This window comes from Gallinula chloropus (assembly GCF_964237585.1).
Source record: "Gallinula chloropus genome assembly, chromosome: 22".
Taxonomy (NCBI): Eukaryota; Metazoa; Chordata; class Aves; order Gruiformes; family Rallidae; genus Gallinula; species Gallinula chloropus.
This window is the reverse complement of record NC_140107.1, coordinates 2,271,421-2,288,488: the sequence shown is the minus strand read 5'-3', so window position 1 is coordinate 2,288,488 and position 17,068 is coordinate 2,271,421. Positions and strand designations below refer to the sequence as shown.

Below are 17,068 nucleotides of genomic sequence, written 5' to 3'. Positions count from 1 at the left end.
AGAAGAGCAGGTTAGAGCAACCAAAGCCACATCATTAGGCAGGGTCAGTGTGTGCATGGCCTGATCCTGCTCTCTGGGCTGGGGCTGTGCAGATGGGGAGGGACAGGCAGGGGAGGCACCACGCTGTGTTTTTTGCTGAGCAGGAGATGGCAGATGTTTGCTGATGAATTATGCACCCAGAAAATCAGAAAGGGGCCCCTCTGAAACCAGGTGGCCACGAGTGCCATGGGCTGGCCCAAGGCCTGAGAACAGACCATTTGTGGGAGCCACCAGCCCAAGGACTGTAGGGCAGCTGGGCATCCTTTGGGGACACCCCATAGCTCTTCATAGCAGAGCTGGAGCAGCCAGAGCCTGCTGTGTATTTCTTAAATACCCAGGTAGCCTCCCCAAAGTACAGCTGCTGCTGCAGGGAATATGCACAGCAGGGGGGCATTTCCCTCTGGAAGGGACAGGCACCAAGCTGAGTGGTGTGGTTGACACAACAGAAGGACAGGAGCCACCCAGAGGGATCCTGACAGGCTGGAAAGGTGGGACTGGGTGAACCTGATGAGGTTCAACACTGCCAAGGGTCAGGTGCTGCACTTGGGCCAGAGGAATCCCAGACACAGATACAGACTGGGAGAGGAGCCCCTGGAGACCAGCCCTGCTGAGAAGGACCTGGGGGTCATAGTGGATGAGCCAGCATGAGCTGGGAACTTCCCATGAGCTCATGACTTCCCCTGAGCCAGCAGTGGCTCTGGCAGCTGGGAAGGGCGATGGGATCCTGGGCTCCATCAGCAGAGGGGTGGCAGCAGGGACAGGGAGGGGATTGTCCCTCTCTGCTCTGCCCTCCTGAGGCCCCAGCTGGAGTCCTGTGCCCCAGTACAAGGAAGATGTGGGACTGGTGGAGAGGGGTCAGAGGAGCCACGGGGATGCTCAGGGGACTGGAGCACCTTGTGACCTCCTCTGGCTCAGCTCCAAGAGGTCCATGTCCTTGTTGTGCTGAGGGCTCCAGAGCTGGATGCAGCACTGCAGGGGGTCTCACCAGAGCAGAGAGGGTTAATCCCCTCTCTTGATCTGCTGGCCACGCTTCTTGTGATGCAGCACAGGATGCCTTTGGCTTCAGGGCTGTGAGTGCCCCTTGCTGGCTCAGGTCCAGCTTTTCACCCATCCATCCATATCTCCAAGTCTTTGTCATGCTGAGGCCTGGGGGATTTTTACCATATATCCTTTCTTTATTAGAATTTGCATTAAAATATACATCCAGCAGCAGCAGCCAGGCTTCCCTGTGGCTTTGAGTCCTGCTTGGGCTGCTCCAGCATTGGATGAGCATGGAGAGAAGTGCAGCCAGATAGGACAGTCACATCACACAGGCAATAACCCACCCTGGGGAGGTTTTTCTCTGCTGAAATCAAAACTCAAAGGATGCTGGAGGTGGTGTGGCTTTGGCAGCTGTAGCAGCACAGCCTGTGCCACCCAGCCTTGCCCTGCCTCAGTTTCCTTACTCCATGTGCAGCTGCACCAACAGTGCAGAAACCAGTGAGCAAAGGGCCCTCTTATTTAAATGAATAACATAGAGGAGGCATGAAGAGAAACCAGAACTTGCAGCAGAGCCTCTGCAATCCAGACCTTCTCCAGCCAAGGCAGGGGAAGGAGCCCACCAGCTCCAGTGGGTTGTGGCAGCAGCTCTCTCTCTGCAGAGCTGACTGAAAGACCAAGGACTTCTTGTTCCAGAGAAAAATCCCAGGGATGGGGCATTTTGGTGGTAGCTAAAGACTTGCTGCTGGCTCAGCTGGGGACTTGTCCTGAGTGGGACACCCTGTCACCTCTGGGTGATGAGGAGCCATCCTCATCCTTGCAGAGGATGCCCAGGGATGGCATTCAGGAGCCAAGGGCACAGTTACATGCAACCAGTGCCTTGGGTTTGTCTCCACTGGCTTCCTTTGCTTGGGAAGTTGATGAGAAGCTTCCTGCAGAGGAGGCCAGTGGTTACAGCCCAGGGAGGGACCTGCCACCTGCAGCTGCCTCCTGAAAGGTAGGAAATATGAAAGGCAAAGCTCGTTGTGGGGAAGGACAGACGGTGGCCATGGGGACCACAGTGCATTGGCAAGTGTCCCTTGTCCAAGGTGCACATGGGGATGTCCAAGTTGCCCAGTGCACGGCTGCTCTGCAGTGTCCTGTCCCCACCATGGCTGGGGAGATGGCAGCAAAGGGGCATCTGCAGGCACGTTACAGGGAGTGGCTCTGCCAAGGCTGCCCAGCCTGGCCCTGCCCGGACAGGGACTGCAGGAGGAAGGGTGCAGGGAGCTGGATGAAGGGTGCTGGGTACAGGGTGCAGGATGAAGGGCACTGGATGGGGTGCAGGGAGCAGGATGAAGGGTGCTGGGTACAGGGTGCAGGATGAAGGGCACGGGATGGGGTGCAGGGAGCAGGATGAAGGGTGCTGGGGACAGGGTGCAGGATGAAGGGCACTGGATGGGGTGCAGGGAGCAGGATGAAGGGTGCTGGGGACAGGGTGCAGGATGAAGGGCACGGGATGGGGTGCAGGGAGCAGGATGAAGGGTGCTGGGTACAGGGTGCAGGATGAAGGGCACGGGATGGGGTGCAGGGAGCAGGATGAAGGGGCTGGGCTGAGGGATGCAGAGTGCAGCATGAAGGGTGCAGGTGGAGGGGTGCAAGCCAAAGGGTGCAGCATGAAGGGGTGCAGGGGGTGAGAGGCAAGACACGAGATCAAGGGTGCAGGAGACAGGGTGCAGGGTGAGGGATGCAGGGTGAGGGATGCAGGATGTAAGATGAAGGGTATGGGAGGCAGGATGGAGGGTGCAGGATGAAGGGTGCTGGATGTAGGGTGCCGGATGGAGGGTGCAAGATGAAGGGTGCAGGATGGAGGGTGCAGGATGAAGGGTGCAGGACAGAGGATGACAGATGAAGGGTGCCAGATGGAGGGTGCAGGATGAAGGGTGCAGGCTGGAGGGTGCTGGATGGAGGGTGCAGGATGAAGGGTGCAGGCTGGAGGGTGCTGGATGGAGGGTGCAGGATGAAGGGTGCAGGATGGAGGGTGCTGGATGAAGGGTGCTGGATGGAGGGTGCTGGATGGAGGGTGCTGGATGAAGGGTGCTGGATGAAGGGTGCAGGATGAAAGGGGCAGGATGGAGGGTGCAGGATGGAGGGTGCTGGATGGAGGGTGCTGGATGGAGGGTGCAGGATGAAGGGTGCAGGATGAAGGGTGCTGGATGAAGGGTGCTGGTTGAAGGATGCTGGATGGAGGGTGCAGGACAGAGGATGCAAGATGAAGGGTGCTGGATGGAGAGTGCAGGATGGAGGGTGCAGGATGAAAGGGGCAGGATGGAGGGTGCAGGATGGAGGATGCAGGATGAAGGGTGCCGGATGGAGGGTGCAGGACAGAGGATGCAAGATGAAGGGTGCAGGATGGAGGGTGCCGGATGGAGGGTGCAGGCTGTAGGTTGCCAGATGCCATAGCGCGGGCTGCCAGCACCACCTCGTGGCCGAGAGGCGGCCCTGCCCGCTCCCCCCCGCTCCCCCCCGCTCCCCCCCTCTCCTCCCCGCTCCCCCCCGCTCCCCCCCGCTCCCCCCTGCTCCTCCCCGCTCCCCCCCGCTCCCCCCCGCTCCCCCCCTCTCCTCCCCTCTCCTCCCCTCTCCCCCCCGCTCCCCCCCGCTCCCCCCCGCTCCCCCCTGCTCCTCCCCGCTCCCCCCCGCTCCCCCCCGCTCCCCCCCTCTCCTCCCCTCTCCTCCCCTCTCCCCCCCGCTCCCCCCCTCTCCTCCCCGCTCCCCTCCTCTCCCCCCCGCTCCTCCCCGCCCCTTCCCCCTCCCCTCTCCCCGCTCCCCCCCGCTCCCCCCCGCTCCCCCCCTCTCCTCCCCGCTCCTCCCCCCTCCCCGCTCCCCCCCGCTCCCCCCCGCTCCCCTCTCCCCGCTCCCCGCAGGCAGCCCCCGGTGGTCCCAGCGCACACAGCGAGCCTGGGCACGGTGCTGGCGGCATCGCTGCTGCAGCGCAGGGCGGGCGAGGGGCACAGCTCTCCTGTCCCTGCTGCTGCTGTGGGGCAGGGACCCCCCTGCCAGAGGGTGCACCCACCCTGGGGCACAGCCCCCCCCAAAGGCTGCACCCCACCAGGATGTTCTCCCCCTCCCTGTGCGCTCTTGGGCACGGTGGGCACCCCACGTGCACCCCCCCACCCGTGGTGCATCCCACTGCAGGGCACACGCAGCCCCAGAAGGAGTTCTTGGGGTGCCACAGGCTGGCACTAGAGTTCAGGGCTCCAGGGCACTGTGCCCCAAAGTGATGCCACCCCTGCCTACACCAGTGGGACAAGCTGTGCCCTCACCCTGGTTAGGTCTGTGTTCTATCCCCCCCTCCCTCCACCTCCCCCACACCCAGGACACAGCAGGGAAGACCCCAGAAGGACAAAGCTGCCAGGTTTATTCCAAATGAGACTTTATTAACGAAGAAAGGCACTGGGGCCAGGCCAGCAGAGCCTGAGAGGAACCCAACCTGTGCTCCAGCGAGGACCAGGGACCTGTCCTCCTGTGGGGACAGCTGGGCAGCAGAGCCCTCAGGGAGCTGGGGCCACCGCAGAGGCTGGGGGGATGTGGTGGAATCTCTGCCTCCAGCCACAGATCCCCAAGATTCCTTTCCCTCCAGGCTGTTTGGGGAGGCAACACCAGCTGGATCCTGGTACACAGCTGATCCCCAGAGCCCCCCCAAAAAGGCACCACAGTCCCAGGGCACCAAGCAAGAAACAGCTGGTGAAAACCACACTCTCCCAAGGCAAGGCAGTGGTCTGCACTAGAAGAGCATAGGGAGGCACTAGACAGACATGGAGATGCTGAGAGCTTTGGAGGCACCCTCAGGTCCTTCTCAGCCCCTGCTGGTTTCCCCTGCTTGGCACTCCAGCCCTTTCAGATTAAAACCCAAGAGCTGCAAGAAGGCACAGCCCAGCAGAGCTGCTCCACCCGGGGCTGAGGTGGAGTTGGGGCATCCCCCAGCCTCGAGGGCCACGGCTGTGGTGGGTCCAAGCCAGCAGTGGGATGCCCAGGGCCACCTCAGCTGAAGTCCCGGTCCGGCAGCACCAGTGGAGCCACCAACGTCCAGAGGTAGAGCAGGAGCCCGGCCCAGCTGGAGCTGATCTTCACCCACACAGCTGTCCAAGGGCTTGTCAGCACCTGCAGCCTCTCATCTGGCCTGAAACAGTGAACAAGCAGCAGCACCCATCACTGTGCTGCACTGGCAGGGCGGCACCTCCCTGCACGTCCTCAGCACGGTGGGCAGCAGCTGAGGGTCTGGGGGATGGAGGCTGTGAGCACCAAGCCACTGGTGCCGTGCAGGGAGCGTGGAGGAGAGAGCAGAGGAGCCCTGCAGCCAGGCAGCACCCACAGCCCTCCCCCCCAACACCCATGCAGCACCCCCCAGGGGACACAACCCCACCCTACAGCCTACAGCACCCCAAGGGTCTGGGTGCCACATCCCAAGGGATCCCGGGCTGCTGCCAAGGATGCTGCAGTAGGGACCTGGTGAGCCCAGGCACAAGTGCCACAGGCACCCTGTGCTTCCTGAAAGTAATTAAGGCTAATTAGAGCGTGCCTTAGGTGGGCTCACACCCAGATGCATCATCGCAGCCAACAGCTGTGCCCCAGGAGAAGGGGACATGAAGGGAGACAGCCCTCCGGTCCCCACAGGAGCTCTGCCCACCTGTACCAGTTGGTGAGGGTCATCATGATGTAGAGGGCAGCGAGGAGGAGGCAGAGGTGGAAGAAGGTGTAGTTGTAGGACACACCGTCCTGCTCGTTGTCCCAGGCACGGCGCAGCCCCCTCTCCACGGCTGCAGCTTCCCCGCCCGGCCCGGCCCCGCTCTCCTCTGTCAGCATCAGCTTGTTGACCTGCGGGTGGTCCGAGGAGCGGACGCTGCGGGCAGAGGGGTGGTGGGCTCAGGGCTGCCCCCAGCCCCAGCTCAGCCCTCTGTGCCCACCCGCCTTGGGATGCTCCGTGGGACTGTCACGGGCAGGGTATTTTGGGGGGATGCAGCTTGTGTATGGAGCGAGGGGCACACAGGCATCCTGCCTGGGAACCCAGGGATCTGGATGGCTTTGCAGGAGGAACTTCATGGCAAAAAGCCTGGGCCAAGCTGTGAGCTCCCCTCCAGCACTGCCTTGCCCCAAAAGCCACCCGACGCCTCTGCTCCAGGCAGACAGAGGGATGAGGCAGTCCCCAGGGACACAAGCCAAGTCCTCACCTGATGAAGAAGGTGCAGAGGATGAAGATTATCAGCCCCACGATGCTTGGAGCATCCCACCAGGTTGTCAGCGGCTGGGTGGCCATTGCTGAGCCGGTGCTGTTCCTCACCAGCAGTGTGGGGTTACAACTCTGGACTGGGACACACACACAGAGAAGGGGTTCAGCCCCCAGAGACCTGGGGGGGGGCAAAGCACCCAGCCCAGCACGTGGTCCTGAGCCACGCACCCCCCTTCCAAACCTGAGGCCGCATCCTGCTTACCTGGTACATTAGCCAGGGCAGACCAGGTGATGTAGATGGTGTAGAGGGTGATGATGGAGGCCTGCAGCAGCCCCGAGTGCGGCTGAGCAGCCTGCAAACACAGCAGTGGGTGCTCAGGGATGGCCCCGTACCCACTGGGTGACCCCCTGGTGACACAGCCACTGGCCACCTCCTGGGTGCCTGCCACCCCCTCACCTGGATCTTCGGCAGGATGGACACGACAGAGATGCTGAGGCAGAGGATGAGGTTGATGCTGATGAGGACTTTGCCCTCCGTGCAGCCCTCAGGCTTGGTGTAGTACACGTAGAGCAGCACTATGGCTGCAATGGAGGTGGCATAGAAGGTGAAGGTGATGATGCAAAGGGCTGGGGGAGGAAGCAAAAAGGAAAGAGGCTGGAGCTGAGCCCTGTGTCCCCACCAGCCCAGGATGAGGTTCCTCATCCCAAAACCTTCTGTGGTGCCAGTCAGACTGACCTGCATACCAGCCCTTGGCGTTGCTCTGCTCAGCGTTGCGCAGCCACAGCTGGCTCCAGGAGTGGGCGAAGTCGATAAGGAGGATGAGCTGGATGAGGATGAAGAGGAAGGAGCCGACCACACCGAAGTAAAACCAGACTTGAGGAGAAGAGACAGAACAGTTAGGAGCAGGGAAAATGGGAATTTGGCAGGGGCACGGGGCAGCAGGAGGTGGCATCTCCAGCCACCATCGGGTCATCCTGTGCTGGGGGCTAAGCCAGAGATGCCAAGGACGGCGGGGACAGCTCCTCACCTGAGGTGAAGGTGCCGTCGGGGATGTAGAAGGCCCCCACTGTGATGCCCACCAGCACCAGGAACTTGAAGAACCAGAAGCTGCGGGAGGAGAGAGGAGGCACGGTCAGCAAGTGGGAGGGCAGTGGGTTAGGGAGTGGGGAGGGGGGGTGGTGTCTGTCCCCACAGCAGTGTGCCCTGCCAGGGACGAGCGCTCACCCGTTCTGCAGGGCGGCTCGCGGGTCCCTGCTGCTGCGCACACCGCCCATCATCGCCGCCAAGAGGAAGAAGAAGGCGGCCATGGCGAAGCCCACGCGGTACACGGCTTTGTGACCCAGGAAGCTGCTGCAGTCCACGTGGGTCTGGACCCCCAGGACCGACCCGCTGCCTTCACAGAAGCCGGGGAGCTGCAGTGGCAACGGGAGGGTGAGCGTCACCCTGGCATCCCGCACCCACCACAAGCCCTGGGGCCACTAAAGATGGGCCAGGCTGCTGCAGCGCTACCCGGCTGGGCTGTTTGGGGACTGTGGTGGGATGACACAGCTACAGCCACCCTGCAGCAGAAAGCTGGGATGAAACCACTATTTCACAGAAGCACAGGGACTCAGGGCATGTCAGGGGTTGGAAGGGACCTCGAAAGCTCCTCCAGTCCCACCCCCTGCCAGAGCAGGGTCACCCAGGCTAAATGACACAGGAACACATCCAGGTGGGGTTTGAATGTCTCCAGAGGAGACTCCACAACCTCTCTGGGCAGCCTGTCCCAGGGCTCCAGCACCCTCACAGGAGAAAAGCTCCTCCTTTCATTCCCATGGAACTTCCTCTGCTCCAGCTCACACCCGCTGCCCCTTGTCCCATCACTGCCCATCCCTGAGCAGAGCCAGGTTTCGGCCTCCTGACTCTCACCCTTTACCTATTTATAGACACTGATGAGGTCAGTAATCCCCTAAAAGCCCTGACTCAGCCTTTGCCCTCGCTCAGCCAGCAGCCCTCATCCCCCTGTGCCTGTGAGTCACTTGGGAGCTGAACCACCCAAAATGGGACGCAGGAAACTTTCCTGGGAGACATCTGGGAAGACTAGATAATGCATGAAATTACCCCACTGCCATTTCCCCTCTGTGGAAAACCAGGGTTAGTAACATCCTCTCCTGGTGAGATGCTGTGAAAAACAGGAACAGAAGCAACATTGTGCCCCAAAACCCCTCACCTTCTGGTTCAGCCCCACGAACCCACCACAAACTACATCTCTTCCACACTGCAGCCAAGCCCAGTGCCCTCTGAGAGTTCCCTACCTTGTGCAGCTCCTTCTCCACGCCAGGGATTATCATGATGCTGGAGACGAGAGTGCCGAGGAAGAGGAAGAAGGTGAAGAGGAGGCGGGAGACGGTGGAGTTCTTGGCCGAGGGGCAGCAGCCACAGAGCAGGCATGGTGCAGAGCCACAGAGACAGGACACCTGCAACAGGAGCATCCCTGTGTCAAGAGGGCTTGAAACCGACGCCAAAACATTCCCAGGTCAACCCAGGAATCCACACTGCACCAGCCAGCGTCACAACCCCACGGGACCTCATGGAAATGGCCCCAAATCCCCTCAGTAAGTTGCTGGAAACCCCAAAGAGCCACAGGAAGGGGTTCACCTCAACAACCACCTGGCTCAGAAAGTGGCACCAAGAGTCCTGGAGACACCCTCATCTTCTTGTGTGCTCCCAGCTAAGAGCCAGGCACTGCACAGCTGCCTGTTCTTTAAGGGAGGGAAGGGGGAAAGGGAGGGAGAGGAAACCCCAAGAAACTAAATCCTCGTGGGTTGGGATAAGGAGAGTTTACTGGAAGAGCAGAAAAATAGATAGAACAATAAGAACAGGATTTTATAGCATTATCAGTGAGCTGGATGATGGAACTGAGTGCACCCTCAGCAAGTTTGGGGATGACACCAGGCTGAGTGGTGTGGTTGACACCCCAGAAGGGCAGGAGCCATCCAGAGGGATCCTGACAGGCTGGAAAGGTGGGTGAACCTGATGAGGTTCAACACTGCCAAGGGTCAGGTGCTGCACTTGGGCCAGAGGAATCCCAGACACAGATACAGACTGGGAGAGGAGCTCCTGGAGAGTAGCCCTGCTGAGAAGGACCTGGGGGTTCTGGTGGGGGAGAAACTTCCCATGAGCAGCAGTGGCTCTGGCAGCTGGGAAGGGCGATGGGATCCTGGGCTCCATCAGCAGAGGGGTGGCAGCAGGGACAGGGAGGGGATTGTCCCTCTCTGCTCTGCCCTCCTGAGGCCCCAGCTGGAGTCCTGTGGCCAGAGCTGGGGCCCCAGGACAAGGAAGATGTGGGACTGTTGGAGAGGGGTCAGAGGAGCCACGGAGATGATCAGGGGGCTGGAGCAGCTCCCCTATGGAGAGAGGCTGAGGGAGCTGGGCTGGGTCAGCCTGGAGAAGAGAAGGCTGTGGGGGGACCTCATTGCAGCCTCCCAGTCCCTGAAGGGAGCAGAGGAACAGGAGGGGAATCAGCTTGTTAAAGGGCAGAGACTGACAGGACAAGGGGGATGGAGTGAAGCTGGAGGGTTAAATTAGATATTAGGGGGAAGTTTTTTTCCAGAGAGAGTGGTGAGGAGCTGGAACAGGCTGCCCAGAGAGGGGGTGGGTGCCCCATCCCTGGGGGTGTTCAAGGCCAGGTTGGATGGGGCCCTGGGCAACCTTGTGTAGCTCCAGGCCTGGAGGTTGGTGTCCCTGCCTGTGGCAGGGGGTTGGAGCTCTGTGACCCTTGGGGTCCCTCCCAACCCAGACCAGTCTGGGATTCCCTGATTCTCTGATTCTCTCAGGTTTGCACTGAAGTTGCTGCACTGTCAGGAATTACTGAGGTTGGTCAGGGAAGCAAACCAGACATTTCACATGAAGGCAAAGTGGGCAGCAGTGTCCTCCCAGCTGCTGAGCCAGGAGCCAGCACTGACCCTTGCTGAAAGGAACATCTGGGGCAAAGTGCTGAATGCAGCCTCAAAGGACCCAAAAACTGAATTAAAACTAAATCCCCAACTGCCCATGCTGGGAGTGGAACAGTGGGGGTGTTGGGACAGACAGCCCAAGCAATGCAACAGCAAAACACACCAAAGGTATGTTTATTCACCTAAAATAGGGACATTTCAGGCTCTTTCCTTTCCTTGAATGCCTCACACAAGCCAGCACAAGCCCACAGCCTCCCTGTCCCATGAGCTGGTCCAGGGAGCAAGGAGAAATGCCCAGGCAGGTGCTGGTGAGATTCCAGCTGCAGGGATTGCCCAGAGACCAACAGGAATGAAATATTTGGAGTTATTTCAGATCCTACCACTTCACTTTCCAAGTACTTTCCTCTAGCTCAAATACCTTCCCAAATCCACTGGTTTTCAAACTCACAGCGCTGGGTGTTTTAACTCCTGAATCAGAGTCTCTGTCTGTCTGTCTGGCTGTCTCTGGTCCTCAGCAAACTGCTTTCCCTCTACTTGCAAGCTAACTCCATTGATTTATTTTGCTTTCCATGCTTCACTTCTTCCCTTTGAACAGCTCTTCCTCTCCCACACTTCAGACACACCAGCCAGCCAGATGTACTTGCAGGCAGGAGAAGCACCCAGTTCTCTCCCACTATTAAGGGATGTGTGTTTATGATGTGTGCTTCCTAATTATGCCCCAGCAATCAATATTAATTAAATATCACTTGTTATTGACTCAAATGGAATCACACACTGGTCTGGGCTGGGAGGGACCCCAAGGATGACAGAGCTCCAACCCCCCTGCCACAGGCAGGGCCACCAACCTCCAGGCCTGGAGCTACACAAGGCTGCCCAGGGTCCCATTCAACTTGGCCTTGAACACCCCCAGGGATGGGGCACCCACCCCCTCTCTGGGCAGCCTGAAATACACATTTCTCATTGCTAAAATTAGTGTGAAAACCAGCTGTGGTGCATCAAACCCCCAGCTCCCTCACCAGGGCTGCCCATGGATGCTCCTGAGCCATCACTTCGATGCCCCCAAATCACTAGAGGTGGTTTTTAATTTCTTTTTGAAACATAAAACCGATTATTTCTTTGAGGAAAATCCCCTCCTTTCTGATTTATTCCTCTTTACCCACCTGCCAGCCCCACGGACCAGAGGCTGCGCTGAGCAGAGGGTGCCCACGGGAGCCAGGGTAGGCGAGAGGAGCCTCCACATCCCACAGGGACCCTCATCCCACCTCTCCAGGACCTGCCCAAGGGATACCACTTCATGTTTGCAACTGGAAAGTATGGAAAACTGGCCTTCAATTAGAGATTGCTTCCTTTTGGGCTCATTAAATGCACCACCTGCACAGGAATGTGTTTCACATGCACCAATGACCCCCTATTTCCCCTCCAAATTAAAAAAAAAGCAGGTTACAGCAATAAAAACCCCTTTTACTGCAGAATTCCTGCATTATTTGGCCTGAGGTAGCAAAGGGCCTTAGCACACCCTCAACATTAAGCACATCAATGCCTCCAGCTCCTCTCCTTCCCACCCCAGCTGAACTAAAAAGCACCAATCCCCAGATCACTGAAGCTGGGGTGGAAATTCGTGAGGTTTGTTGTTGTTCAGGAGGTTGCTGGATTTGTGGGTTCAGGCTCAGGCTCAAGCATCATGGAAGAACTGCAGGAGGCACAGTCTTGGGGATCCTGGTTTTCTTTGGAGGAGGATGATGGGCTGTATGCAGGGCTGGGCTGAAGGAAACACACACTCCCTGTGCAACCTCCCAGCCTCCCAGTTGACCCTCTGGGAAAGGTGGAGGTGGATGAGGTAGTTTGTACAGTTTGGGAGCCCACAGTATCCCTGGAGCCTGCCAGGGGTTTATTTTCAAGGACAGTCCTCAGGTGGCCAAGCTCTGTGGCTCTATCTCAGGTCTTAGAGGCTCTTGCAACAGCCTGAGGTAACAGGGCACAACAGCCTCACCCCACAGACCTGCCTGGAGCCCTTTTTTCACAGCTCCTGATGTCCCTCTTGGGGATGGTTTTTCTCCAAAAAGCAAGTGGGTTAAGAGCAAGGAAAACCCCCCTAGATTAAGGCAGCACTGGCCACGCTCTGACACACCTCCTCTCCAAGAGCTGCAGAGGCACCCCTGAGTATGACCATGGCCCACAGCCAAAGAGCAGCATGGGAAAAGCCATCCAAGGGAAGTGGCTGCAGCATGAGGGTGGTGGAGAAGCATCGGTTTTCAGCTGCTGCAGGTGAAAGATTCATCACTCCAGTTGCACTGCCCACTTCCTCATGAAACCCAGCTCACAGGCAAGGGCTGCTGTGTCTCCCCTGCACGGAGACTTGGGAAAGCCTGGAGAAGCTCTGCCCACCCAGTCTAACACAGGGAAATGCAACAGCATGAACAGCAGTCAAACTACAACCCCCACAACGGCACCACCCCAGCAGCACCCCAAAACCACCAGCCCAACTGCAGGAGTTTAGCCCCACCAACCCAACACCACATCTGCAAGCTGCCCTTGCCTTAGAACACCCAGAGATACAGAGACCAAGCCAAACAAAACTGGTCTTTTATCTCCTGCCCAGCAGGATCATCAGTACCAACCCCCCTGGACAAGCACAGGCGTGGGTGGCTCTCACGGCTGGCTGGTGGCTTCTCATCAGCAGGAGTGTGACAGTCCCCATGAGGAGCTCAGAGCATGCCAAGCCCCAAGGGTTTGCTTGGGCTTGGACAGGCTTCTGCTGGCAACCCCAGCCCTGTCCCCAGGAAGGCAGCTCACAGCAGCGGTGGGCAGAGCCTGGCCAATTGCTGGAGTCAGGGGAAGGGAAATTTGCCTTGTGTGGGGCAGCTTCAGTTGGGAACAGCTTGTAGGGTTTCAATGGGACAGTGCTGAGGAGGGGGCTTGGCCATGTGATGCTGCTTTGACTCAAATGACACAGGCTGATCAGAAGAAGTTAATTAGTTCAGGCTTTCTGGTTAAAAATGAAAATAAAATATAGATACTTAGAGGAAGTTTGGGTTGGGTTTGGGTTGGGTTTGGGTTGGGTTTGGGTTGGGCTTCTTTCTTGCCTGCGCTGTGGTTTGTAAACTTAGAACTGAGCCAAACCACCCCTTTATCAGCCTGCTCTGCTAGAAGGGACAGGAGAATTCAGCCTATACAGCAACGCTGCTGCCAGAATAGGGGGTTTTGGGGGGAAAAAATCCAGAATTTGGCCAGAAAGTTGCCAGCCCTGGTCAGAATTAACTCTGGGCTTTCCTGATACCAGAATGGGTGCACCAGGAACGGTATGGGAGGTGTGATACAGACACGCCCTGCAGACCGCTCTCCATCCCGTCCTGCGTTGCAAACTCTCCTGTTTGTGAAACCTCCACCTCTCCTGAGGTCAGGAGGTGAAACCGGCCCCGTTCCCAGGCCAGCGGCTGCCGGGTTGGTTTCACAGCCCTGCCTGGGCCCTGAGCCCGCAGGTCAGGCAGCGCCAGGAACCAGCGCCCGGCTGGACGCACCCTGTGTCACCGGGCACGGCACCGTGACAGGCACAGCCTGTGTCACCGGGCACGGCACCGTGACCGGCACAGCCTGTGTCACCGGGCACGGCACCCTGATCGGCACAGCCTGTGTCACCGGGCACGGCACCGTGACAGGCACAGCCTGTGTCACCGGGCACGGCACCGTGACCGGCACAGCCTGTGTCACCGGGCACGGCACCGTGACAGGCACAGCCTGTGTCACCGGGCACGGCACCGTGACCGGCACACCCTGCGTCACCGGGCACGGCACCGTGACCGGCACAGCCTGTGTCACCGGGCACGGCACCCTGAATCACACCCCCTGAGCCCTGGCACCCCACACAGGGCTCTCCCACTCACAGACCTCCACCTACGGTCCCGGCTCCTTGTCTCACTCCACCCCTCCAGCCCCCGATTTGGGGCTCAGCAGTGAGAACCCAGGCAGGGCCCTGGCACCTCAGCATCGCGTGGGCGCGGCAGGAGCGGACCCCACAGTGTCTCAGGGCAGGGGCCTGGGGCACCCCGCTGCCACAGGAGTAGCAGGGCATCACCCCTCTGGCTCCCCACACCCCCAAGTGCACTGGGGTGCACCACCCCTGACACCCTCAGCCTCCACGTTGCCCCCCAACCAGGGCCTCAGGACCCCCACAGCTGCCTGCGGGGAGCCCTCGGGATGCCCCCGGGATGCCCCCACCGCCCCGGGATGCCCCCGCACCCCCCAGGCACAGAGCGGTGCATCCCCTGCAACACCCCGTGTCTCCTCCGCCCCCCCGCGCTGCGGCAGGCCCGGCTCTGCCCTGCTCCCCCCCTCGGGTGCACCGGGGGACATGCCCGGGGTGCCCCCAGCCCTCCCCGGGTCTCTCCTGGACCCTCCTCCGGATCCCAGCAGCAGACACCCCGCCCCCCCCCCCCCCGGGCCGCGCCCGCCGCTGCGGCACTCGGAGCCGGCGCCGCCCCGCTCCGGTCCCCCCGTCTCCCCTCCCGGTCCCCGCCAGCTCCCGTCCCTCTTCCCTCCCGCTCCCGTCCCGGTGCCGAGGCCGGGGGGGCGGGGGGGTCACTCACGCAGCTGAGCAGGGAGCAGACACCGAGACAGGCCCCCATGGTGCTGCCCCGGCCGCCGCCGCCGCCTTCCCGCTCCCCGCCGCCGCCGCGCTGGCTCCGCCCGGGCCGGCCGCACCTCCCCTGGGGCGGCCCCTGCGGCTGCGGGGCGGGGGAAGCAGCGCCGGGCGAGCTCGGGCCGGGCCGCAGCGAGAGCCCCTCACCGCCCCGGGCCCCGCCCCGCCGTGTGCCGCCGAGGGACCCCACGGGCAGCGTGAGCCCGGCCCGGAGCGGGGCTCTGGGGTGTCCTTGGGGCCGGGGGAAACGGCCAGGCCCCGCTGCCGGGGCTGTCAGAGCCGCCCCCGGGAAGGGGTTGGCTCATCTGAAGGCAGCTCGGGATCCCGAGGGGTGTTTTGGGGTGTTCGCTGGGTCCCCTTGGAAAGGTCCCAGGGCTGTGGGTCCCCAGAGCAGCTGGCGATGCTGCGGGGCTGGTGTCACCAGCGCTCCGCTCCAGGGGGGTTCAGAGCAGCCCTGTGACTTCTCTTGGCTGAAACGCTGCTTGTGCAGCCAGATGTGGCCTCGCCGAGAGCTGCTGTGGGGACACGGGGGCTCAGCGGCTGCCTTCAGGGCCCAGGAAGAGCTGGGGCACTCCTGGGCATCAGGTCCTACAAGCCACCAGCTTCACCACAGGTACCAGGTCCAGGACATGCACTGGCTGCAGCACACCACGAGCTCCAGCACACCACGAGCTCCAGCACACCACGAGCTCCAGCACACTCCCAGCTCCAGCACACCACGAGCTCCAGCACACCACGAGCTCCAGCACACCACGAGCTCCAGCACACTCCCAGCTCCAGCACACCACGAGCTCCAGCACACCACGAGCTCCAGCACACTCCCAGCTCCAGCACACTCCCAGCTCCAGCACACCACGAGCTCCAGCACACCACGAGCTCCAGCACACTCCCAGCTCCAGCAAACCTACCAGTTCAGAGTCACAGAATCACAATAGGGTCCTCTGGAGATCATCTGGTCCAACCCTCTGCTCAGGCAGAGCCACCTGGGGACAGTTGCCCAGGACCAAGTCCAGGCAACATTTGAACATCTCCAAGGATGGAGACTCCACAACTTCGCAGTCAAGGTGATTCCCCGTGTTCAGAGGCACCTCCCTGTGTTTCAGTGTGCCCACAGCCATTGGTGATGTCACTGGGCACCACTGGAAAGCATCTCTTTGAACCCTCGTTGCAGGTCTTTACAGTCACTCACAAGATCCTCCTGAGCCTTCTCCATGCTGGACAGTCCCAGCTCCCTCAGCCCTGCAACACGTGAGATGTTCCAGTCCCTCCATCACCTTTGTGAACCTTCACTGGACTCTCTCCACTATGTCCTTGTGTCTCTGGTACTGGGGAGCCCAGCGCTGGACCCAGCACTCCAGAGGAGGCCTCACCAGCTCTGAGCAGAGCAGAAGGATCTCTCCCTCTCTTGGATGGCAATACTTAGCCTGATGCAGCCCAGGGCACCATTCATGGTCTTTGCAGCAAGGACACGTTGCTGCCTCATGGTCAACCTGGTGTCCACCCTCAGCCCTTCTCTGCAGAGATGCCTTCCAGCCAGGTGGCCCCAGTATGAGATGGTGCCTGGGCTTGTTCTCCTCCAGGGACAGGACTTTGTGCTTCCCCTTGTTGAACTCCATGAGGTTCCTGGCAGCCCATTTCTCCAGCCTGCAGAGGTCCCTCTGGATGGCAGCACGTCTCCCTGCTACACCAGCCACCCCTCCCAGCTTGGTGTCACCTACAAACTCGCTGAGGCTGTGCTCTCCTCCAACATTCAGATCATTAATGAAGATGTTGAGCAGGACTGGGCCCAGCACAAACCCCCCTGGGGTACAGCACTAGTGATTTTGTGCCACCAATCACCCCCCTGGGCTTGGCCATTCAGCCACTTTTCCACACACCTCACTGCTCATTCTTCTTTGATGATCCAGAGCTGGGAGGGGTGGCTGACACACAGGACACTGCGCTGCCATCCAGAGAGACCTGGACAGGCTGGAGAGCTGGGCAGGGAGAAACCAGATGGGGTTCAACAACAGCAAGTGGAGAGTCTGGCACCTGGGAAGGAATAACTGCTGGAATCAGGACAGGCTGGGGGTGACCTGCTGGAGAGGAGCTCTGTGGAGAAGGACCTGGGGGTGCTGGTGGGTGACAGGGTGGCCATGAGCCAGCAGTGTGCCCTGGGGGCTGAGAGAGACAATGGGATCCTGGGGGCATCAGGAGGAGTGTGGCCAGCAGGTCACAGGAGGGGATCCTCCCCCCCTGCTCTGCCCTGGTCAGGCCCCACCTGGAGTGTTGTG

General features: G+C 60.3%; 1 protein-coding gene across 1 annotated transcript; it reads right to left on the bottom strand.

Moving 5' to 3' along the window:
- Positions 1 to 4,424: 4,424 nt before the first annotated feature.
- On the bottom strand, positions 4,425 to 14,819 carry LOC311200034 (serine incorporator 2-like). Its single transcript, XM_084274193.1, has 10 exons — positions 14,743 to 14,819; positions 8,519 to 8,680; positions 7,449 to 7,636; positions 7,252 to 7,331; positions 6,960 to 7,097; positions 6,681 to 6,850; positions 6,486 to 6,576; positions 6,225 to 6,360; positions 5,684 to 5,896; positions 4,425 to 5,176 (listed from the first exon to the last, which is right to left on the bottom strand). The coding sequence occupies exons 1-10, from the start codon at positions 14,779 to 14,781 to the stop codon at positions 5,038 to 5,040; spliced, it is 1,356 nt and encodes a 451-aa protein (XP_084130319.1). The 5' UTR covers positions 14,782 to 14,819; the 3' UTR covers positions 4,425 to 5,037.
- Positions 14,820 to 17,068: the final 2,249 nt, after the last annotated feature.

What these genes read in the sequence shown, in the direction of transcription:
- LOC311200034 (XM_084274193.1), bottom strand. Translation starts at nt 14,781, where the DNA reads ATGGGGGCCTGTCTCGGTGTCTGCTCCCTGCTCAGCTGC. An exon ending in CGCCAAGGGCTGGTATGCAG is followed by an intron (nt 6,851 to 6,959) that starts GTCAGTCTGACT and finishes TTCCTCCCCCAG; the next exon opens with CCCTTTGCATCATCACCTTC. An exon ending in CTCTGCACCTTCTTCATCAG is followed by an intron (nt 5,897 to 6,224) that starts GTGAGGACTTGG and finishes CTCTGCCCGCAG; the next exon opens with CGTCCGCTCCTCGGACCACC.